Source organism: Sciurus vulgaris (assembly GCF_902686455.1).
Source record: "Sciurus vulgaris genome assembly, chromosome: 10".
NCBI classification, from domain to species: Eukaryota; Metazoa; Chordata; class Mammalia; order Rodentia; family Sciuridae; genus Sciurus; species Sciurus vulgaris.
The window spans coordinates 11,787,044-11,810,718 of record NC_136470.1 but is presented as its reverse complement, the minus strand read 5'-3'; the positions used below and the strand labels follow the sequence as shown (position 1 = coordinate 11,810,718).

At 49.3% G+C, this 23,675-nt stretch overlaps 1 protein-coding gene across 1 annotated transcript; it reads right to left on the bottom strand.

The window, feature by feature from the left end:
- Positions 1-13,654: 13,654 nt before the first annotated feature.
- On the bottom strand, positions 13,655-23,214 carry CFAP298 (cilia and flagella associated protein 298). Its single transcript, XM_079155905.1, has 7 exons — positions 22,744-23,214; positions 20,775-20,942; positions 18,870-18,937; positions 15,668-15,826; positions 14,835-14,966; positions 14,263-14,358; positions 13,655-14,045 (listed from the first exon to the last, which is right to left on the bottom strand). The coding sequence occupies exons 1-7, from the start codon at positions 22,880-22,882 to the stop codon at positions 13,935-13,937; spliced, it is 873 nt and encodes a 290-aa protein (XP_079012031.1). The 5' UTR covers positions 22,883-23,214; the 3' UTR covers positions 13,655-13,934.
- Positions 23,215-23,675: the final 461 nt, after the last annotated feature.

The window sequence follows — 23,675 nt, the reverse complement described above, 5'->3', positions numbered from 1 at the left end:
GGCCCCCGGCTCTCACGCCCACCACCATCACCAGAAGGACCTGCCTCTTACCAGGAACTGCTCATTTCCTCAACTCTGGAACTAAAAAAGGCGTTTCTTTGTTTAAAAAATTACGCCCCACCCTGTCTTTTGGGTCCCCCGTCCTTGGGCAGCTCTGGGCTGCTTTCTCTCCTCCTGTGTTAAAGGGCTAGACGGCGCCTGTGGTCACGACTTACCGTTCCAGAACAGCCAGCAAGGGACACTGGAGACCAGGTGCCCATCCAGCTGTCGATCCGAGGCTCCAGCTGCAGGCCGGGGTCTCTTTAGGCCCCTCGCTTCCCTCTGGCAGGCGAGCGCCCCTCGGGCTCCCCACATGCTGGCGCCAGGGAACCAGCTCCTCATTCTGGCTTCTCTTCTTCCCGTTGCTCAGCGTCGCAGGGCTGGGGCCCAGGATGCTGCAAGCAGGCCGGGACTCACCCGCTTACCCAGCACAGAAGGTCCGCACGGGCCACCCCTGGGCACTGTGGCTCGCGGCCGCGGGGACCGGCTCCCCCTGTCTCGTCGCCCTTGTTCTGAAGCCCATCTTCTGGTCCAAGGTGAGACCCACCCTTTGCAGCTGCACTCCAGGCATCAGAGATGAGGAAAGAGAAGACAGGGAAGGAGCCTCCTGCCACGAAGTTCAGGATGACTGTCCTGTCTCTGTCAGAGCTTCGTCACATGGCGCACTGGCTGTGAGGGATGCTGGGGAGAAGCCGGTTTCCGTTAGAAGACTGTGCCTGCTTTTAAGAGAGAGAGGACGAGAGAGAGAAGGAGGGAGGGGGAGAGAGAGAGAGAGAGGGAAAGAGAGGGAGGGAGGGAGGGAGGAGGATTACTAAGGACAAGGAGAGGACCGCAGGGGGACGCACACAGTCACCTCTTTTAGTCTGCTATAATACTCTAACAAGAGGGGCAAGACTTGGGTCCAGAAAGAACCGGAAGGCAGACGTGGGTCCTGTGCTGGGATCTGGGGAAAGCTGTACTGAGAAGGCTTCTGCACGGAGGTGCCCGGGTGGTGACCTCCCCCTCCCCAAGAGCAGCGGGAGGGGATGAGGAGGGAAGCGGCCAAATGACCATGACAGGACAGGACGTTAAGGTCTGTCTCCTGGCCAAGACCAGTCGGGTCTCTCCACTGCCTGTCCCTGTCTGCCCTGACACCCAGGAACCGCAGCCAGTCACGGTGGGAGGCCTTAACAATGTCACGGACACCCAAGTTCAGGACTGGGCGGGGCCCTCATGGATTCAGACCAGGCCCTTGGAGCAACCCACATCTCACCCAGCTTCCCCAGACTCAGGACGCTGCCTGAGAGGGAGCACTTTCATCTAGGTTAAGACACCTTCCTCTAGATGGATGTGGTCCCTGGACACATGACATGGTGACGGGATAATGTGGGAACTTTGGAAAAGGTGCACTCTCTGGGTAGATACGGCTCTGTGCTTGATTTCAGTCCCCACAATTCTGTCAGAAATATCTGTGCTGTGCACAACCTGAACAACTGTGCACAGCAGCCTGGAAAAGACACATAGTCTAGGGGTTGGCATTATATCTCCTGATCAATGGCCAAACAGTCATGAATGATTATCAATAATATGTCTCTCAATTGACCTGCCAAACTGGAGAGGACAGAGCAAAGCCCTTGAGAACCTGGGATTGGAGCATCAAATTAGAAAAATCTGGACAACATAGGCATGGGCAGGCCAGGGGAGTCCAGTAGTTGAAGACTTGGAGCTGAGCATCCCTGGGGATCAAGTGGCTAAAGCTCCCCTAAGAGAGTCTTAGAGAGGGTAAAACTGCATAGAGAGACCTCAGAGCGGGCAGAGGGTCCCCTAGACAATGTAGCTGAGAAACTGCCCGGGCCCAGGAATAAACTGTGCCAAAAGACTGGGCAGGACTGTGCTGGGAGCCCACAAGGAGGGCATGAGAAAACCTGGGCTTCAGGGCAGCAGGCAGAGGCCGCAAGAGCAATGCCTCCATGGCGATGATCACAGCACCACAGAGGAGGGGACTCTCCCTTTGGAACTTCTACCACGTGTGCTGCCAGCCCTTGTGCATCTGTGTGAGCCTGGTTTGAGGTTAGCTCCCACCACCAACTCCTTCTTCCCTGGAGAGCAATCCTTGTGAGTTTCCTCTTGTCCCAAGCTGAGATCTCCCTGCAAGCCCAGCCTCTGAACTCTCGTTTCTCAAGGCTTCATGTCTTGGTCAGCTTCCAGTTGCTGTGACAGAATACCTGAGAAAATACACTTGTAAAGGAAGAGGTTTACCTTGGCTCATGGTTTCATTGGTTTTGGTCCATGGTCACTGGGCCCTGCTACGTTGGACCTGTGGCCACACGGTGCATCATGGCAGGAGCACATGGGTGGGGGGAGAACCATTCACTTCATGGTGGACAGGAAGCAAGATGAGAGAAAGAGAAGGAACCAGGGTCCCCGTATCCCTTCCCAGTGAGCTCACTTCCTTCCACTGGGCCCAACAGCTCCCAAGACTGGCTATCAAGCACGTGGCCTGGGGGGACATTAAGGTCCAGACTAGCACACCACATCTTTTATTTGGAGTTTGGTTTGGTCTCTGGCTATTGAAACTCTCATGATCACGAAATCTTGAGCTGATACGTAACTAGATTGTGTGTGTTAAAGTTCCCAAATAAAAGGCCTTGTCCTCTCCAGCCTTTGCTAGGCCTTGTTATGGGAACAACTTCTCAGTTCTTCCACCCCCTGGTGAGGAATTATTGACTTCTGTCATCTTTATGGTATGCATTGGCATGTTCCAGATTCTGCAACATTTATATTGTATCAATCTCATTTCAGTACTCATGTCTTTTTGTTCTTCTCTCATAGAAGCACCCATCCCCAGATGCCTTTACAACTTGCTCTTCCCCAACTGGACTTCTACCATGGACCCCTCAATTGACCTGTTTCTAAAAAGGGAACTCCAAACTGCTTGCCCCACACTGCGCCCTTCCAGCGCGAAGAAGCCAGATGGGTCATCGACCCCCGTTTCCCTACAGCAGTGAAGGAGTTCCTAGAATTAGAGGGGTAAATGAAGTCAGAATTGGGGACAGGCAGTTAGTGTAGAAATAGGGGATCAGTCAAATCGAGGAAATGAAGTCCATGAAAACCATCTGCCTTTGGAAGTCTGGAAGGAGAATGGACGTTTTACATCTCACCTGCAAAACCAGCCCCAGTCACTTAGGGAGGAAGGGGAGAGAAGGCTTCAGAAAGAACTGGAGAGCAAAAGATTTTCTTATAAAAACAGAAACGGGGGAATGTAATGTACAAAGCTGCTCCCCCTGACCTTTCCGGTGCAGCCATTTCCCCGCCTCCCAACCACTTGTCAATCTGTGAACATCCTGGCTAGCTATTGGTTCATCAGTCAGCTTGCAAGTACCCTTCTCCGATATTGGTCCCCTGTTAGCCCCGCGGAATTCAATTGCTTTACTGTAGCTACCTACCCATCTTTCCTCATCTTTCTTTCCTACTCACTCTCTCTATCCTCCTGGCTTTCACACTCTCTCTAGCATGTGCCCTTTCTCATTCCCTTTCTTTTCCTCTCATTTTCTCTTACCCTGCAGGGAGACACTCTGTTTTCTTAATAAACTCCCTTATGTGATTTCCAGTGTCCGACATGGTTTCTGTGGGATTCCTTACAGTGTGGGTATCCAAGGAAGCGCTGAACTGCCCACGGCATTTGCTACAATGGCCCAGAAACTGTGTGGGTTCACAGGCCGTGGCTGTTTCTTGGAGATGCTAATCTTGACCAGCTTCTTCTTTCCTGGTTCTGAAAGTGTGGGTTCAGATAGAGACGTGTCAGGTGGTGGGGTCAGCGTTCATGCTGGTGTGGGACAGTGGCAGGTGCACCCTGTCTCAGCAGGAGAAAGGGAAACCTTCTGCACCAGAGGGTGAGGGGGCCGGCCCAGGGTTGGGGTCCACACCACAACCTCCATGGCCCCCCAGGCCCAGATCTGTCTCTGAGCTGCACTGTAGGTTTGTATTGTCCTCATGTTGTAAAATGTGGGTTTTGCAGGTGTGGTTTTTCAGGTGTGGTGAGGCCAATAGGTCAGGAGACAAATGTGATTAAAAAATAAAGTGGGGGATTAGGGCAGGATTCTGTGTTGTGGATTTCACAGGAGGGAGTGAGCAAGCAGGGTCGGCGGGTGGAGGACCGGTGAGTTGGGGCAGCCCCAGGCTGCAGGGGTGCCCTAGTGGTCTGGTACTGGCCTTGGGGAGACTCAGGCAGAGGACAGAGGCACTAGATATAGGAGCCCTGAGTGGAGGAGGTTGGGGTATGTGACCCAAAGACCTGACGAGAACAATTAGAGGGGGGAAAGTTTATGTTGGGGCTCATGGTTTCAGAGGTCTCAGTCCACAGGTGGCCAACTCCATTCCTCAGGGCCTGAGATGAGGAAGAACATCATGGTAGAAGGGTGTGGAGAGGAAAAGCAGCTCAGGACACAGCACCAGGAAGCAGAGAGAGGGAGCTCCACTCACCGCATGGATGTGTAAAGTGAAGGCCCACCCCAATGAACCACCTCCTCTGGCCACACCCCAGCTGCCACCAGTTATGACTCAGTCAGTCCCTGTCAGGGGATTAATCCACTGATTAGGATAAGGTCCCATGACCCAGTCCTTTCTCCTCTAACCCTTCCTGCCCTGTCTCGCACAGGAGCGTTTGGGGACACTCACGTGTCCACAGCAGGGTATGAGCTCTGGCCAGCTTGGTTGCCTGTGAATGGCGAGCTGAGACACTGACCACCCCATTCCTCGACAGCTCACCTGGACAGGCAGCCCCTTTCCTTTCAGGCGCATGATACTCAGGAAAGGTGCAGGTGGCCCATAAGAGGTGACAGACAGAAGTGGCACCCACGCTGTGGCCTCTTGCCTTCTGTCCTTTCTGTGTCCTATCTGTGCTGGATACACTAGTGGGAGGCTTAGAGGCACCAGAGCCATTTTCCAATCACAGGAAAGGAAACTTCAAGTCGGGTACAGTGCGTAGGAGGCAAGCGGGAGCCGGGGCCCTTGGCTTCCTCAACTGGCACCCAGCTCCAACCACCTGCCTCTGACCTCCGGGTACGTGAGAAGAGCAGAACCCCTCCGTAGTTGTGCCCCTGTGGCTGAGCCTCTGGCGCACGGAGCCAAGCGTGGTTCCAACAGATACAGTTGGCATGATAGAGGAAGCCCAGCCGCAAGGTTGAAACCAGCCAGCACCTGCAGCTCCACGCGATAGGGCCCGAGTTCAGACACAGCACTGAATCCCAGGCCCGTGCACTGCCCTCCTCCTTCACAAGCTCCTGTTCCTGCATTTTGGGTTCAAGGTGACTCTGTTCTCCAGTTTCGTGTTAGCTCCTGACCCACAAATGTGGGCCACCAGGCAGCAGGGGCCAGAGGTGGGTGGGCGGGAGCTACCCTCCCCCAGACTCCTTGGGGAGTTTTCTCCTCCACAGAGGAAGGCTGGGGCTGGTTCACCCCTTAACTGCGGTGGTGGGACCCCAGGCCCTCAGCCCCACTCTCCAAGATCCACCTCCTCTCCAGAGGGCTCTGGAGAGCCAACAAGAAACCCACCCTTCCTTGCCACATTTTGGAAGGATGTCTAGAGCCAGGGAAATGTGCTAGGAGACAGCATCAGCTGCACAGTGCCATTTGTGGCTTACGGTGGTGTCACCTGGGAGTTGAATTTGATCAAATGCCCTATTGGCATCTATGGAGAGGATGGGTCTTAGTTGGCTGCTATAACAAATTACCGTTATTCAATGAAGAGGCATTTATTTCTCAGTTTGTAGGCTGGATGGTGCAAGATCAAGGAGCCGTGTCTGGTGAGGGCCCCGTTCTTCAGAGACGGCAGCTCCTGGCTCTGTCCTCATGTGGTGCAAGGGATGGGCAGGGACTTCATTCAGGCTTTTTTTTTTTAAGGTCACTGATCCTGCTCATGAGGATTCTTCCCTGGTGACCTAGTGTCCTCCCAAAGGCCACATCTTCTAGTACCATCACACAGCGGGGAGAATTTCAATGTATAAATTTGGGGAGGGACATAAACCTTCAGTCTAAGACACGATGGTGCCATCTCTCCCCAGGTCTACTAGGGTGACAGATTTCCAAATCTTGAAACCACCCTGCCTTCCTGCAGTACGTCCCCCTTGGTCATGATACGCTATTTTTAATGTTCTTTGGATCATTTTTGCTTATATTTTTATTTGAATTTTACATGGGACCATCTTTTCAGTTGTCAATGGTATTTTATTAGCTTCGTTAACATAACTTAGAAACCTACCTCATTCTCCCATGCTTTGTAGTAGTTTGGGCAGCTTTGGGGTTAACTAGTCTTTACAATTTTGGTCGTCTCTTGGTGATTATTTTTTGCACATTTAGTGTTTTCTTTTTCTTCTGTTGAAATTGTCTACATTCACATTCTTGTTCCATTTGTGTTGATTCTGGTACATTTTATTTTCCTAGAAATTTATCCATTTTTCATCAACATTTTCAAATTTATTTGCCTACATGTTATCTCATTTCGAAAAATTCTTCCATTCAGTTATTTTCTCCTCGTCTGTCCTTATTTTGCACATTTTTTGGTTTTCCCTTTTTAAATGGTCAGTTAATAGTTCTCCAGTTTTGTCAATTTTTTTCAAACTTTAAAATTTTCTTACACTTTTTATTTTCATTTTGATCTTCATTAATGCCTTCACTATGTTTTCTTGACTTATTTGTTAGTCAGTTCCTAGTTATTTATTTAAATGTTTAACTGATTTATTTCCATTTTTTTTCTTTTCCTGTGCTGGGGGTTAAACCCAGGTAAGTGTTCTGCCACTGACCACACCCAGCCCGGTCTCTGAATCTCTTTAACTTTAGTAGGGAGGCAATGGGAAGACAGAAGGACCAAGGTTAGCAAAATTGGTCAATTTTTAAGTTGAATGGTAGGTTCTTGGGGTTCATCATGCTTTTTTGTATTTTCATGATTTCAATTTTCATTGTAAAAAGACAACAGTAATTCTCCTTGGAGATTGGTATTTGAATTGTTTTTAATTCCTTCTTTACTCTTTTCTCTTTTTCTGCCCAAATTTTCTAAATTGAGCACATGTTATACCTAAAAGTCTCTTACTAGTTATTTAGAAAATTAAGGACAAAAACATGAAAATAGGATTTTGATGAAAACCAAGCCCTGGCGCTTGGATGCTGGCTGGTCCTCACCAGGAGCCCATGGCTGCAGGGCCTAACAGATGACCACGGTGGCTGCTGGACCCGATGGCCGGATAATGCAGAGACGCACAGTCCTGTTCTGTTTTGAATGAATCTGCCCAAAGTTCATGCGTTTGAAGTTTAATCCCCAAACTCAGAGGAGGAGTGTTTAGCTTTTTCATCATTGTGATCAAAAGACCTGACAAGAACAACATAGTGGAGGAAAAGCTTATTTTGGCTCACAGTTTCAGAGGTCTTGGCCCATAGATGGCTGACTTCATTGCTCTGGGCCCCAGGTGAGGCAGAGCATGATGGTGGAAGGGTGTGATGGAGAAAAGCAGCACAGTCAGCCAGGAAACAGACAGCTCTTGATCATCAGGAACAAAATATGAACCCCGAAGGCACACCCAGTGACCTGCTTCCTCCAGCTATGCCCTACCTGCCTAAAGCTGCCATCCAGTGAGTCCACATCAGAGGATTAATCCACTGATTACATCCCACCTCTCAGAATCTGATCATTTGACCTCTGCAAATTCTTACATTGTCTCACCATGGACTTTTGGGGACACCACATACCCAAACCATAACACAGGGCCTTTGGGGTGATTAGATTCAGATGGGGTCATGAGCATGGGGCCCAAGGATCACATTAGTGGCTTTATAAGAAGAGGTCTGAGCTATAAGCTGTCTTTCCATATGATGCCTTCTACCATGTTATAATGCAACAAGGAAATGCTCACAAGAAACTGAACAGATGCAGGGCTGTGCTCTAGACTTCTCAGCCTCTGGAACCATGAGCCTAAGAAACTCCTATCCTTTATAAATTACTCAGTCTCAGGTGTTTTGTTATAGCTACAGAAAACGGACTACGACAGGAGTAGAACCCAAGTGGATGAGGAAAGCTCTAATGCAACGAACCTACTACAGCACATCTGATGTGAGAAAGGACATTGCTGTGTTGAAGGGGGCTCTGGGTCCCCACACTCTGGGTAAGGGGGGGCCATTTGGGAGATGTATTTTTGGGGAGAGGTGATGTGGTGAATACACGTTCCAGTTCCTCATACTTAGCAAGAAGCTGCTAAGATACATGTCTCCTCTTCCTATGTGACATTTTCCCACAAAGATGACATTCTATGACCCTTCTGAGAAACACTGGAGAGAGGTCTCCAAGACAGAAAGAACCTGCGTGCCCCATCGAATGCTGTGCTGAGTGGCACTGATCCATCACAGAGCTGCGGGCCCTTAAAAAAAATTAGTGATCTACTACCAAACAGCGTGCGTGATGAATCGCCGGCACCCTGCTCAAGAGTCCTCCGAGGAGGAAAATCTGCTTGTGGATAGCTTCCTCAGTCAGAGGACGGACTGGCATAGGGACACTCTCCAGGTACCCAAGGGGACTGTGACAAAGGTACCAACAGACCACAAAGCGGCACTCCTGAGCAACCCAGGGCCACCGTGTGCCAGCAGACTCCACAGCCTGCCCATGGGTGAGAACAGGAGCAAACTTCAGGAGCAACAGAGCTCGGCGGGCAGGGATCCTGGAAGCCGGTCACTGACCTCCAGCCCTGCGCTCACAGAACCACCCCCCGCCCCGCCCTGAACCCCACTTCCCAGGAGCAGGAGCACAGCAGAGGGCCCCACGCCTCCCCTTGTCCTCGCTAGCAGCGCCAGGTTCTCCAGCAAGGCTGGGGACAGGGCCGAGGCTCTTGCATTTGGGAGGACAGTTATGATCTGACTAAAACAGCTGCTTTGTCCCCAAAGCTCACAGTCCATCCAGGGAGACAGACAAGCAAATGGTGATTGCAACCAGCTCAATGGGGGTGATTAGCAAGAGTTTAAGGAGTGGCAGATCCAGGGCCCTGGGGATTGGGGAGCAGTCAGCACTCAGCCTGACCCAGGGCAGAAGTGGGGACCTTGAGTTATGTAGGTGGCACTCATATTGCGTGTGCTGCTGTTTTCCTCACTGAGGAAAAAGACTTAATTGTAGTTTACCACATTAGTCTGTTCTGAAGGAATGCTGAGAAAGAGTCCACTCTGAAAAAAGAAAAAATATCCTCTCCTTCTGTTCCTGGTGGTGGGCTGCAGGGCTGTTGTAACGTGCCACTCTCAGGGCGGCGTGACCAACAGATACTCACTGTCCCACACCCCTGGAGGCTGGAAGTCCCACACGACAGTGTTGGCAGGTTTGGTCTCTCCTTGGTTGACAGTGGCTATCTTCTTGCTGTGTCCGCCCCTGGTGTCTCTTCCTTTCCTGGGGACACCTATCCTAGAGTCCACCCTTTTGACCTAACTAACCCTCGATCAAATTATATTTACCAATCATCAATCTGATCGTCATTTTAGTCTCTGGATTTGTTCAATCTGTGAACATCTATAAAAGCCTATATCTAACAGCTGATCAAGTTAATTCCTGAGGAGAAATTGAGAGCTGACACCCCAGAATTCCTTCTGTGACTGAATGCAAATTACCTCTAGAAACATCAAGAGGTCAGGGCCTGGAAACGGTTGCTGACGGAAGCTGAGTATGCGTCCAGGTGAGTGGAGTTCGTTCTGTGAAAGTCAATAGTCAAACTCAGCAGCTCCAGTTTGGGGGTTCTGATCTCGTCTGCTAATACCTATTTTTTAATCTCCCTCCCTTTTCTCCTTATAGCTATAAGTGACTTAGCCGTGACACAGGATTCTGATGGCGCGAGCTTTGAGTGCATCTTAGATTTTGCTCTGAGTCCATGAGATCGGTTCTGGCACCACGCAAATGGGACAACAAGAAACGAAAACTCGTAAGAATAAGGCTGCCGCTGCCGCTGTGTCGGTCTGCGGTTCGGGACGGGTCGAAAGGAGGCTGGGAGCAGGAGGCCGGGAGCAGGAGGCTGCCTGCGGACAGCATTCACAAACTTCTGCATGTCGGCACCCCAGCTGTGTGCCAGATCTGCCTCGCTTGTTGTAGCGTGTGACCTTCTTGCAATTCTTAGACTTGCACCCACTGGGCCTCAAAGCACAAAAGCATTTCTTTATGAATCGAGGAAAAATCTACAATGTGCTTAGGTACCTTGGGCTGATGTGCCAGGTGCATTCAAGGGAGGCTGAGTGACGAGCCACGGTTATGTGGCTGCTGAGTGAGGCTGCCACTTAACATGGCTAGTGTAGGATCAGGGACTCAGGTCACAGAACCACCAATGGGGCTTGTGATACTTTGTACCCTGCATTTCATGAGGATGCTGCCTCATTACTGGACTCACAGCACAGCTGTTGCTTTCTTGGTTTGAAGACACAGAATACGATCTATGCAAGTAACAATGGAGCGGGGATTAGCCCGTGGGAATCCAGGCTAGTGACCCAGCATGCTGAGACCTGCAGCACTGGGCCCGGCAGCAGGGGGGTTTCTCCTCAGACACGTTCCTTTATGGCCTGGGGCAGTGGCTGGCAAGAGTTGAACCAAGTGCCTATTTTTGTTTGAATTATCTCAAAGGTGGGCGGAGGGGTGAGTGAACGTCTATGAACTGAGTATTTGTGTCCCCCCAAAGTCACACGTGAAACCTAACCCACAAAGTGATGGCATCAGGAGGTGGGGCGCTGGGAGGCCATTAAGTCAGCAGAGAACGCTCATCAATGGGATTAGCACTTCTTTTCTTCACTACTGAGGACTGAACCCAGGATTTCACGTACGCTAGGCAAACACTCTGCTGCTGGGGTTACATCCCCAGCTATTTTTAAATTTGGAGCCAGGATCCCTCTTTGTTGTATGGGCTGGCCTTGAACTTATCCTTGTGCCTCTTGAGCAATTTAACCTTTCTTAGTTTTGGTTTCCTAATTTGTGAAGTGGCAATAGTAGTCTCTTCCTAGTTTGGCTGTTGAAGGTGTAAATAAAAATAATTTGTGAAGTGCTTGGTACAAGTGCCTGGGAAATCCCGAGGTCTTGCTGAATGCCAGTTGCCATTACTACCGTATCTAGTATTGCACTTCTCCTGGGCGTCACCCACATCTCTCCTTGGACTCTCAGCAACAGGAATGGCAACTCCTGGGGCCTTGACAGTGGAGTTAGGCCATTCTCTCTCATCACCTCTCCAAAAAGTGCTGCGGAGGCTCTGGATGGGACTTTGGCAGGGCTGACACTCCCCCAAGGCGATTGTGCTCTTAACCACACAGCAGTTAATTTCAAGCTCAATGGCACATTCTTTGCAGCGTAGTTGCCAAGGACCGAGGTAATCCTGTGACAGAAATACTGCCCAGTTTGTTGGTCAAAAGCACAGCTGCTTGGGAGGCTGAGGCAGGAGGATCACAAGTTCAAAACCAGCCTCAGCAAAAAAAAAAAAAAAAAAAAAAAAAAAAGCACTAAGCAACTGAGACCCTGGCTGTAAATAAAATACAAAAAATGGGACTGGGGATGTGGCTCAAGTGCCCAAGTTCAAACCCCAGTACCAAAAAAATGCATTTTAGGTGGTGTGAGGTTTTATTATTGGCATTCCTGGTCTCCACAAAATAACGCAAACAAGTAATGTCAAAAGACAAAACCACAGAGCCAAGTGGACATTATGCACACAATAGTCACTTCATTTCCTGTCAACATCAATCCAAATCCAAAGATGTACTATTGGATTAAAATAGAAGAAAATAAAAACCAAGACCACAAACTTAAGCTAATCAATAGCATGGCATGCATTGGCAAGCTGACCTTTGCCACTAGGTTGATGTCTTGGGACATGGTAGTCAAATCCTAGGTGTGTCTCTGGGCTCCATCATCACTAGCTGTGTGACCCTGAATGAGTCAGAGGTGAATTCACATACACGGCGCGATGAGCAGAGTGGGCACCAGGGTCTGCCTGTCTCCCCTTCTTCAGGGACGGCGGAAGGGGCCACTCAGCTTAAATTCCAATGAGCAGTTGCCTGGGGACACTTAGAGCTCAGAGAGTTTGGAGGAAGGCCGTTCTTTTCACATGCGTGCACAATGCAGAGGACTGTGTGATGCGAGAAACCTAGTGAATTCTTCACGCAGAAATGAGTGGCTCTGGTTAGTAATTTCTGCTGGTTACATGAAGTAACACAGTAACAGTCAGGGCCACTAGAGCACCCACGTGGAAGCAGTGGTTCCTCACGAGATCGACTGTGTGTGTCTTGATTCATTTTTTCCTGCAAGTCTGCATGTGAATCTATGCACATAAACCTCACATCAGCAAAGAGTGAACTCAAATAAAATCAGAGATCTTTACAGCAAACTTTATATCACCTAAGGCCAAAAATTCTTCAGGGAGACACTTAAATCTATAATCAAAGCAAGAGAAGAAAGATGCAAATTTTGGGGTTTTACAAAATTTGACAACCCTGGTAGTCAAATCCTTCTAAACAGGAAGAGCCAGCATGGCACACAGCCAGCTTTAGGAAACAATTCTGAAAGCAGCTCATCTCCTAGGAGCCAGCTCTGGGGCAGCCACCCAAAGCAAGTGGGTGATGGGGGGCAGGATCAAAGTGTCTGGGGCTTACTTTTGCTGTAGCCTCTGTCAGGAGCCAGGTCATCTCCTTCAGGAGATGTGTCCCAGGTTTACTTCCTCTGTCCCACAAAGATGTGCAGAAGGGTGAGTGGCTGAACTCCCACATGGGACTAGGTCTAGGAAACGGTCCCCATACCACCGGCTCCTTGTGGTCACGGTGGGGAGCTCGGGCAAAGAGGCAGGAGAGAGGGCAGTGGGCACGGGAAGGCCAGCAGAGGGAAATACCCTCCTAACTCCCTTCCCTCGGGGCAGGCAAGCTGTGCTCCCTGCAACTAGGAGAACCACATCGTGGAGGCCAAGCAGGAGGGAGTTTCTAGGCCATTCCTGGTTGCCACGGGTAGTCTGAGCAGCACCACAGCTGCTGAAGGGTCAGTCTGCAGGCTGTTGGAACAGTGTGTAGTTACGATAACCTGGAATACCTCGAATCAAAGGATGATGGGTAAACCACACATTCCACAATGGTCAGTGAGCAAAGTGTGGCTGCCTAAGCCCAATGCCACGGGTCCCCTCACACCATGAGAAACAGAGGCTGGGCCTGGAGGCAGCCCTGCCATCCTAGGGAGAGCCACCTTTACCAGGATCTGCACACATTTTCAGGACCTGACCCACTGAAGGAAACAAGAATTTAAGTTCCCAGGTCAGAAGCCTGGCTACCAACTGCCATCACAGGGGGCCTTTATTCCTGGCAGACGAGGTAGAGAGGAATTGAGGAGGTAAACGTCATCCTGGAGGTTGGGAGATGCCTGCCTACAGTTAGACCATTGGGCAGGGTTTACCCAGGTCTCTCAGACTAAGAATTCAGTTTCCAACAGATTTAAAATGGGGGCCAGCACAGGACAAGAATGTATCTGGCGCCCTCTAGTGGTCACCAAGAGTCAAGTTCCACAGTCAGAATGGGTGAACTTGCTATGAAGAAAAGGTTCTCTTGAATTTCCCCTAATACAGTTCTTATGAGAATACACAATAAAGAAACCAGGAAGACAAAAAAATCATGTTGTAATCACGTCATTATTATTTTATCAAAAAACCCTGAGATACTTCATAGCTATTCTGAAACAAAAATAGTTTACACATTTTCTTTTGAGGATATATTTATTAAGTTCTAAAAACTATGAATAACTGTTACTTTAAAATTCTAAATGAAAAGAAAACTGGGAAAGTAGAAATGTCAGCATTTTTCATCAAAGGTAGTAAGTGTCCTTTTTATAGAATTATTTTGTAAAAGGAAGGTGGGCTAGTAGTTTTGAAAGCTTCAGCAACTGGTGAGCTTTATCTTGGTCTCCACTTTATGTCTTTTACCCCATGAAAATGTCTTTTCAAAGCAGTGTTATCTGCCCACGGAGAATTTAAACAGGTGTCATCGTCATTTTCTTCTAGTTTCTAGAAATAAATATGACTTGCTCAGAGGCATCTTGCGAATCCATGGCCGGCCTCCCCTCTCCCTGCCCTCCCAGGCAGGATGCGTCCCCCTAACCTGGGGGACATCCCTGGAGAGGCAGAAACTCTAGGAAGGTCCCTCCTGAGACATCCTGCAAAACCGGCAGCCCCACCTGTCCCCGGCCCTGGGCGCATGCACCCACCACCACACAACAGTTACCTTGAGCTCCTCCTGTCGCCTGTGATAATACAGCATCAGCTGCTTCTGCTCCTCACTGCTAATAATAGGTTCGCGGGCTGGTGCTCCCTGTCCTCTCTAAAAAAGAGGAAAGCAAGGGCAAATTGTAGACTAAGAATTCATCTTGCAGCCACAATCCAGGAATTTACAACGAAGGGCTTACAACTGCCTCTGCCCCCTGAAAGTCACCCACATCTGATGACTCAAAGTGAATATTAAGGGGGGGGGGGTCATGGATTTCACGGTGCCTGTGCTCTGGAGACAGCGGCTGCACTACGCTGTCCCTGTCACAGCTACACAAGAGAGGCTTAGAGTGGAAATTAAAACAGCACATACCTCCTCCCGGCAAATGAAGACCAACTCCAGCCATGGCCAATCAAGCCTATTTTCTCCAGGTTTTTGTTGGTGTATAGAGAGGATACTTTACTGTCGGTCTGAGCCAGTAGGATTCAAGTATTTGCAAGAATAGTTTAAATCTTTCAGATAATAATGTGAAGTTTTATCAGTTTGGACATAAATAAGAAACACTGAGATGTTAAAGCGAAGACACTTACTTGCTGAAGCTTGACGATGATTTTGGTTTTTTCATTTTTCCCCACGTAGTCTGAAAGCTTCTTGGTTCTTCTTAGCTCCTTGGCTGCCCACCACAGTTGTGCCTCTGATTCTTTAATGACGCTGAGTCCTGCCTGGGGTCAGTCAGAAGAACTGGCTTCAAAGGTGTGACATGAGCTGCAGGTGTGGCTCTCCAGGGGTGCAGAGCCTGGCCGTGGCCCTTTGGGCATCCTGCTTTCCCTGTAGCTCCCTGAGCAAGGACCCCACCCCATCTCACTCAGAGGCCTGGCTGTTCTTAGCATCATCCCGTCCAGTTTCCACTCAGGCCCAGACTCAGTTAACTCCTTACTGTGGGAAATGGGAGTGACCCCATCCGTACTACCGGGTCCTTTATAGATGGACCCAGTGCCAAGGGAAAACAATGGAATCCAGGGGAAAATAGGCACAACTGGGCCGCTTAACTGTCTGCATATTCCACCTACTCAAGGTGGCTTGGCAAGACATGTGCTGTCTGAAAGGATAGGAATAAATGAAAAAGTCAAAGGAAAATGGACCATAAGAGTAAGAAAAGAACATGGAGCATGGTGTAAGGCTGTAACACAAAATGTCATGGAAAGGGGTCAACGTCCTTGGGTGGAAATAGGTACAAGTTAGGTTTCTGCTGAAGAAAATAGAAATGATCTTCAAAAATCCTCTACGTGTGGGTGGAACCCCTCAACCCAGAGTACCACCCTCTCAGGGTCCTTTCCTGAATTCAGAACCCTGCTCTGCACTCTTAAGAGCAAGGGCTTGGGGAACAAGACCTCGCCCTCCAGACTGCCCAAGAACTGCACACCTGAGTTCCTGACAGGTCTTCTTTATTCTCAAACTCCATCCGAATGGGATCGTAGGGTGGCAACCCCATGGGGTAGACAATCATCACCGCACCTCGAAGCTGGTCCAGGGCATCTTTCACCATCTCCATGGTAACACAGACACTGGCTTCTACTTGTTTCTGAAAGTGGATGAGGTGCTGTTACCTACAACACTGCCGATCCATTCACAAGTGTTGCCCAGGCTCCCGCAGAAGACTCTCGCCGGATCCTGCCAGCACACAGCTCTTGCTCTTCAGTGACTACCATCTACGGTGAGTTCTGCGCCAGGCCCACCGTGGCCTGGATCAGACAGCAGACTACGAGCAGCACAGCGAGTGCCACATCTGGCAGCACGGATGGGAAAGGCTGCAGGGGACAGGCCTCTTATGTGGGCCTCAGACAGCAGGGGATGGAAAGGTGGAGCTGGGCGCAGGGTGCATCAGGACAAGCAGCAGGAGGAGCGCAGGCAGCAGCCACTTGGCCCGGGCGGGCAGGAGCGAGGACAGGGCTGGGGCATGGCCGTGAGAGGCAGGGGAGGAGTTTGCATTTACTCTGCGAGGTGACGGGCACTGAGTGGCTTTTCTGGGAAGGAGTGATGTGTTGGGAGGTTAATCCTGCAGTGGGAACTAGTTAGAGGGAGACCAGTTACAGAGGGATGGGTGACATGATAAAGAGCATATCTGGCTCTGCCCTTGGCTTCCAGCACAGAGCTTCCGAGAGGATGGCAGGAGTCTTCTGTGCTTTGTAACAGGCCCTGTTCACCAATACCTCAGTTTGTGCTAACAAAGTGATCCCGGGGGGCACTGAAGACCTGGTGCACAGCAACGTTGTTCAGAGGGGGCCCAGCGGAGTGATTAGGTCACTGCGGTGCCACCCGTGGAAGGGACTAATGTAGCTCTCACAGGATTTTGATCAAGTTCTTGCAAAAGTGGGCTGTTATAAGTGAGGCTGTACACTCGAATGCGCCTTCTTGCACTCTTCTCTGCCATGCTGTGATGCAGCCACGGGGGGGGGGGGGGGTCTTACAGTCAAACAGATGGGATCACCTGACAAGGCACTTTTGGCCACCAAACTTGTAAGCAAAATAAACCTTTGTTCTTTATGAAGTACCCAGTCACAGTTATCTTGTTATAAGAACAAAAAATGGACTAAGATAGTTTCAAGGAAAAGGCTGGCCATGCCAGAAAAAACAAGTACAGAGTTAGAGGGTGAAGCTTTTGGCCTTGCCCTTAGCCCAACCAGCAGGCAGGGGAGGGTGACTAGACTGAGTCTGATCATGTGGCCAAGTATTTTAATCATGCCTATGTAACAAAACCTTGATCAACACCCTGGGCATCAAGGCTCAGTGGAGCTTCCCAGCTGGTGGCTACCCTGAGGTGCTGGGTGACACACATGCACTCATGGGCAGAGAGCACTGGAGCTCTGCGCCGCTTCCACTTGGCCATTCCTGAGTTGCACCCTTTATAACAGCTGTGTAATCATGACTTTGTGCTTTATGAGCCACTCTAACAAGTTACTAAATTGGGGTGGGAATATGGGAAACCCCAAATTTATACCCAATTTGCAGAGAAGTATGGGTAGTTTGGGGAACCCACTTGCAGCTGGTGCCTGAAGCTAAGAGGGGTGATGCTGGCCACCCTGCCCTGTAACCTGTGGGATTTGATACTAATTCCAGGTAACGTGGGAACTGAAGGGCTCTGCTCTTTGCTGGGGTGTCTGTGCTAGCTGTGGGCAGTGGGGTGTCGGAACTGACGTGAATTACGGACACCCAGCGGTATCGGAAGGCAGAAGGCTACAGGAGGAGCTTTGAATAAAGGAGTGGCTGCAGAACTGAAGAGAGGAGCTGGACGTAGGAGCCATCTCAGGAGCAGGCAGAACAGGACGTGATGCACATGAGCGACAGAGACACAGGGCTGCAGCCCATACGACCAAACACGGGTGGTTCTGTTACTAGAAACAGAAAAGCTGGCCTGACTTGCTGAGTCTTGGGTACAGAATGTGAGCGAAAGGAGTGAGGGAAACAATGAATTCAGTTCTAGAAAATTTGGGCTTGAAGTGCTGGCTGGACACTGAGGTAGGGCCATCTCAGAACCAGCTGGAAGGTTAGGCTGCAATTTCAGGAAGAAGTTGCGGGAGAGAACACAAGTGTGAGTTATCGGAAGAGGGGTGGCATCTTCGGTTGGCAGAAGGGACAAAACACTAAGGGACCAGGAGGGCCAAGGAAAAAGTACTCTGGTGAACCACAGACCAGGAGAAGACGTGACACAGACAAACAGGATTTCCACAGAAACAAAGTGTGTGCAGCCAAAGGGGAAGACCATGTCCAGGCGGCTGTTTTCTCACCACGTCTTGAGACGTGCAGAATGATGACAGGCTGACATTTACTACTGATATTTTCGTAGGCTAAATGCATTTTGCAAACATTGATGGAACCAAGGCCTTTCCAGTAAGCCTTTACAGAGCCTTTACTTAACTGATACGCTTCCCTATCAAAAGATTAGTTAAGAGCTTGAAGAGTCGGGAAATGTTTAAAGTAACAGTTTTGCCAGGTCAATCAAGAAAAAGCATTACACCAAGATAACTTGCAGGTGAGTCTGGCAGTGACTAACGTCATCCACTGAAATCAAATGCAAGGTAAAAATGGCAAGTCTTTAAATATCTTCAAAATAAGTTCTTTCCTTTTAAATTCTTTCCTGCCAGATGCATACTACCTGCATATCAATGGCATCATTTACGCTTCTCCTTTTGTACATTAGGTTTATATAACTATTTGAGAAAATTACAAAATAACTAATTTATATTAAACACAAATTGTATCAATCAAGAATCACAGGACTACTCTATGGCCATAGTACTCAAATCCCCCCTAGTTAGATTTCTTAAGTTCCTCCAAAAGGTAAAAGAAACAAAATCAGTTTAAGTTAATTCATACTTGTATCACAAATATGAACCTATTTTCACACAAGTCAACTAAAACTTGTCTGCCTGGTAGGAATTAGGATTTTGGATAACTATCATAATCAAAGGAAAAGCCAGGGCCTACCCCAAACATGTCTGTTGCTTTTGCTTCTGGAAGACAGAAATAAAACACCAAAACAGAAATAGCTGGTTGATGGGTAATCCAGAAGACAGCATTTTAGAGACTGTATCTCAAGTTTGAGAGCATCGTTTAAAGAAGCTGACCTTAGATATTATTGCTTTGGCTTCTTCTATAGTCTTCTTTAAAACTTGCTTCATTTTTTCACTTGGAGCTAGGAAAATAAAAAAGAGAGGAAGAGAGACAGCCATCAAATACACAGTCTCTGAACTCTCCTGAGCCCTCCTGTGAGAGTCAGGGAGCCTGCACCCAGCTGTGGGGAGTTAGGTGACAGTCCCGTCCTGACAGCAGGGGCCAGGAGTGTACTTTATGCAAAGAGACAAAGATTCACAAAGAGTAGGAGTACACGTCATTGCATAGAGAGGGTCAGCAAACTTCTTGTAAAGGCCAGACAGTAAATATTTTAAGCTTTTCAGGCCTCAGTGCAGCTACTTCACTCAGCCAGAGTAGCACAAACGTGGCCACAGATAACACTTAAACGAACGGGGTGACTGCATTCCAGTAAAACATTACAAAGATAGGAAACCTGGGCTGTAGGTGCAGCACAGTGGTAAAGGAGCAGCCTGACGCCAACCCCGGCACTGCATGAGAAATGAAATGCATAAACAAGCATCTGGCTGAACATGGCACATGGGCCATAATTTGCTGGCTCTAAGAAAAAAAATAACTTGAAAGTTTAGGAGCTTTAAAAAAAAAAAGGGAAATGGAATATATAAATCTAGGGATTATAGGGCAGGTTCAAACCATATACTTATTAAACAGCAGATTAATTAGATACTGAAAATATGAGAAATACAAAACTGTTAGAATAGAAATGGCTAATTTAGGATAATACTCATTTAAAGATCAATAAAGAACCACCAACTGGTTCTTATTATATAATTCTGTTGGTGTAATTTCTTCTAAAAAGCAAAGAACCTCTCCAGATTGAGAATGAGTTTAGTTATGAAAAGACGCAGAAGACTATAAACCATTTTCCAGGTTAAAAATCAAAGGAAATGGAGCGGAGGAGTAATGAGTCCGTGGTAGAATATGCACTTAGCATGTGCAAGGCCCTGGGGAGTTCAATGCCCAGCACCAAAAAGCAAATGAATAAGTAAATAAAAGGAAACAACACTTGGACGCCTTACTATCCCCAATATTTAAAAATATATATGCATTTTTTTATCTTGTAAAGGCCCTGCAGGAATATTACTTTATATTTCTTCTGGGTTTTTCTTTGGTATCAGGAATTAAACCCAGGGGCACTTAATAACTGAGCCACATCCCCAGCCCTTTTAGAGACAGGTCTTGCTAAACTGCTTGCAGGGGGCGGGGGGGGGGGGGGTCACTAAGTTGTAGAGGTTAGCACTGAACTCATGATCCTCCTGCCTCAGCCTCCAGGGCTGCTGGGATTACAGGTATGTGCCACTGTGCCCAGTTCTTCTGTTCTTAATAGTGTTTTAGGGACATAGTAGATACCTAGGTGTTTCTTTAATGATCAGTTATAGTTAAAATAGAGCTCTACACAGGTTAAAAGGGATGAACTCCCACAATGGAGTCTCATCCTTTTTTCCCTTTTGAATCCCACATGATCAATCATCTTCCAAAAGGAAGATTTCTTCAGTGCTCTGCCCCATACTAAAGTGCTGTGCATCAGAGAGGTATGTCCTTCTTTCACAAAGAATCTCTAAATAAACCCCAACATCTGCAAACCTTCATTACATTTTCAATAAATACCTGCCCCAAACTACTGGAGTGAACCATATGAAATTGCCAGCACCCAGCCATTTCTAAACTGTGGAAATGGTAGTTTCAGATGGTTCATTTGATATAAGCTAGTGGCAACTTAGTATCAGCAAGGAGGCAGAAGCCTGGATTAGTCCTACCATAGGAGTCTCACCAGGCACTCTCCTAACTTCGTATAGGAATGAAGAGGTTTGTTTTTTAACTTCAAGAACTGCTTTCATACAGTGGCACACTCAGGCATGTATACAGAAATGTTCAATTACCTTGTCCATTCCTTCGTCCAATGTCATCCTTTTTAAATACTGAACCTCCACTGGGGATACATTTTTCACCCCATTCGTCCTTTAATTTCAGTTCTTCAATCTGCTCATCTGTCAGTCCTTGCATATTGGGCGGGAGAAATATGCCATGTTCTGCTAATTCTTCCATTTCTTAAAGACAAGGGAATGTTAAGACAACACGTATCATGATCATCACCGTAACATTTCAGACCTCACTGAAATGTAAGGTCAGAGATCCATCTGGCTCACTTGCTACGTGCCAGTCCTGTCCCTGATCATTGACAAAGTCACCAATTTGAGTTCAGTCAATGGAAGATTAGCGAGCTTGGGCACTCACCCCAGTCCCAGGCAGCTGGCTGCAGATTCTGTGCGCTAAACCTTTGCCCTATGCTGATGCTGCACTGTCCTGAACTCAGGAGGTACAGAATCAAGTCAGGGAAAGCCTGGTACGCACAAGGGGCTTTACAATCTTCTCAGTGGGTTCACACAAATGACCTCACAGGGGTAACCTCATGAGGCAGGCAGGACAGTTATGGACAGCCCCATCTTCCTTAGTTTACAGTTCTATCACCTGAGACTTGTATTGCTTCATAGACATTTTAAATAAATCGGTGGGGATGATTTAAAGCAGCTTACACCCCTTGAAAATAAGAGAGACAAGAGTCTCCGGTTTTTAGTATCATGTTCATTATTCAAATGCATAGCTTTATATTTTTCTGTGAAGGAGGTCTATCTTCATAAAACGTGACCTGTTAACAGTATAATCCTATGGAATGAATGGTTTAACTGAATTGTATCTTCCCCGTTCTACACTCTCAGCACCTGGGGGACAAGAAGCTGGTCGTAATCAATCTAGCCTTCCTAAGGCAGAACACTGATGCCTGCCAAATCACAGCTGACACTGGCAACTGGATTCTAAGTACACCAACATGACTTTTAAACTGGGCACCACATTATGATGATACAGAAAAACATGTTGGGTTCCTTTTCTCTTCAAATGCTTTAATTCAAAAATAACAATGTTCAGCCTCTTTTGGAAGCACACTAATATGCTCCATGAAGAATATGACCCTAAAAAATTTCCCAATGGTGCAAAAATCACACATTTATGCATTTTAATAAATCACATAGATCTATTTTATAGTCACATATTAACAGATCGCGTTTATTAACTTTATATCGTTGTCACGTGTATATATAGTTACAGACGCATTCAATGACAATATCTTACACCATACCGAGAATCACGTTAAGTTCTAATGCTGTGCTATCAAATGCAGAAGCTACCATCCGAACGTGTCTCTTAAATTTTAAATTAATCAAAGTGAAATAAAATTAAAAATTCAGTTCCTTGGTAGCATGAGTCGGGTTTCAAAGGTTTGGCAGCCACGGCGGCGCGTGCACGCGGACCGGACCGCTTCTGCGGGCCAGCGCCGCTCTGGAGCGGAGGAGGGGACCGCAGAGCGCCGCGGCGACCCGGGCCTGTTTCCAAGGAGACGGGGAACGCAGGGCTTCCCGGCGTCACTCACCCCCGAAGGGCGCCCCGAGGCAGACACGGCTTCAGCTCGCAGGTCTCAGAACAGGCCCGGCACGCTCCTGCCCGCACACCCGCAGCCCAGCACGCCGGTGCTTGGGCCGGGTCTCTCCGCCCTTTGACCCCACCGATTCACAGCGCCCCAATCCCGGCTCCGACGCTTGGACGCGCTTGGCCTCCCGGGGCACCTCGGAGCCAGAGGTGCCGGGCCCCTGCTTTCCAAGAGTTGTTTTTCCTAATCCTCGGTCACCCTGGAGTCCCCTTTCGCTCCGAGATGCGCAAGCTTTTCAGATCTTCACTGACGCGGCCCCTCGCCCGCCCCGAGCCCAGGTCCCATCCAGGGCGCCCGTCCTCACCCGCCCGACCCGCGCCCGCCCCGGGCTGCGCCGTCCCCGCGCACAGCCCCGCCGGCCGCACCTGAGCAGAGGCGCTGCACCTTGAGCCGCCCGTTGTAGACCCGGGCCACCTGCACCGTGAGCTCCTCCAGCTCCGCGCTCCCCGGCGCCTGCAGCAGGAACTGGCTCTCGTCGCCCCGTTTCACGTGCAGCAGAACCATGGCGGCCTGGAAGCCCCGTCGAGGCGGCGAAAAGGACGGCCACAGGCGACCCGCAGGTCAGGCCGGTCTTCCCCGGCGGCGAGCAGCGGCGACCCGCTAACCGCTGCGCAGGTTGGAACCCCGAGTCTGGACGCCGCGGGGCGGGGGCGGGCACTCGCTCCCGGAAGTGTACGTTGCCAGCAGCAACACGCAGGCCCAGCCCTGAGTCAGCAGAGTAGGAAGCCGGGTGCTCGGAGACCCGCAATCCGCTCCAGTACGTAGCTGCTGCCTGGGCAGCAGCCACACGGAATGCAAGGACCGCCGACCCAGCCGCACGGGCGGAGCGGGATTCGCGCGTACCGCCCCCGGAAGTGGCCGTTGTCCCTGCAACTCAGACGGAGGCAGCCGTTAGAGCGGAGCGCGGACTGCCCAGTCACTCTCTTGGGCCCCGAGCTTCCACCCAGGGAAATGGGCGGGTTGAGGCAGTGGGTTGCTAGGTCGGGAATGGGTGAGGTGGCGGGCATCAGAAGAGCTAAGTTTAGCAACACCATCCCCACAGCCACTACAAATCCCAGAGTCGCTTCCGCCTTCGGCAATCACTTCCGGAAACGTCTCCACGCTGCTTCCGGTCCGGGGAAGTTTGAAATGGAGTTCTAGGTCTCTTGCTTCCAGCTGGCTGCACAGGTCTGGTTTTGATGCCAGGAGGCCTGGGCTAGTGCCAGCACTTATTTGTGCAGGCTGATTCGGATTTGCGTGTCTACGGTAGCCCATGTGGTTGCTGCCAGAGCAGCCCTCCCCAAAATATCCAGCTAGG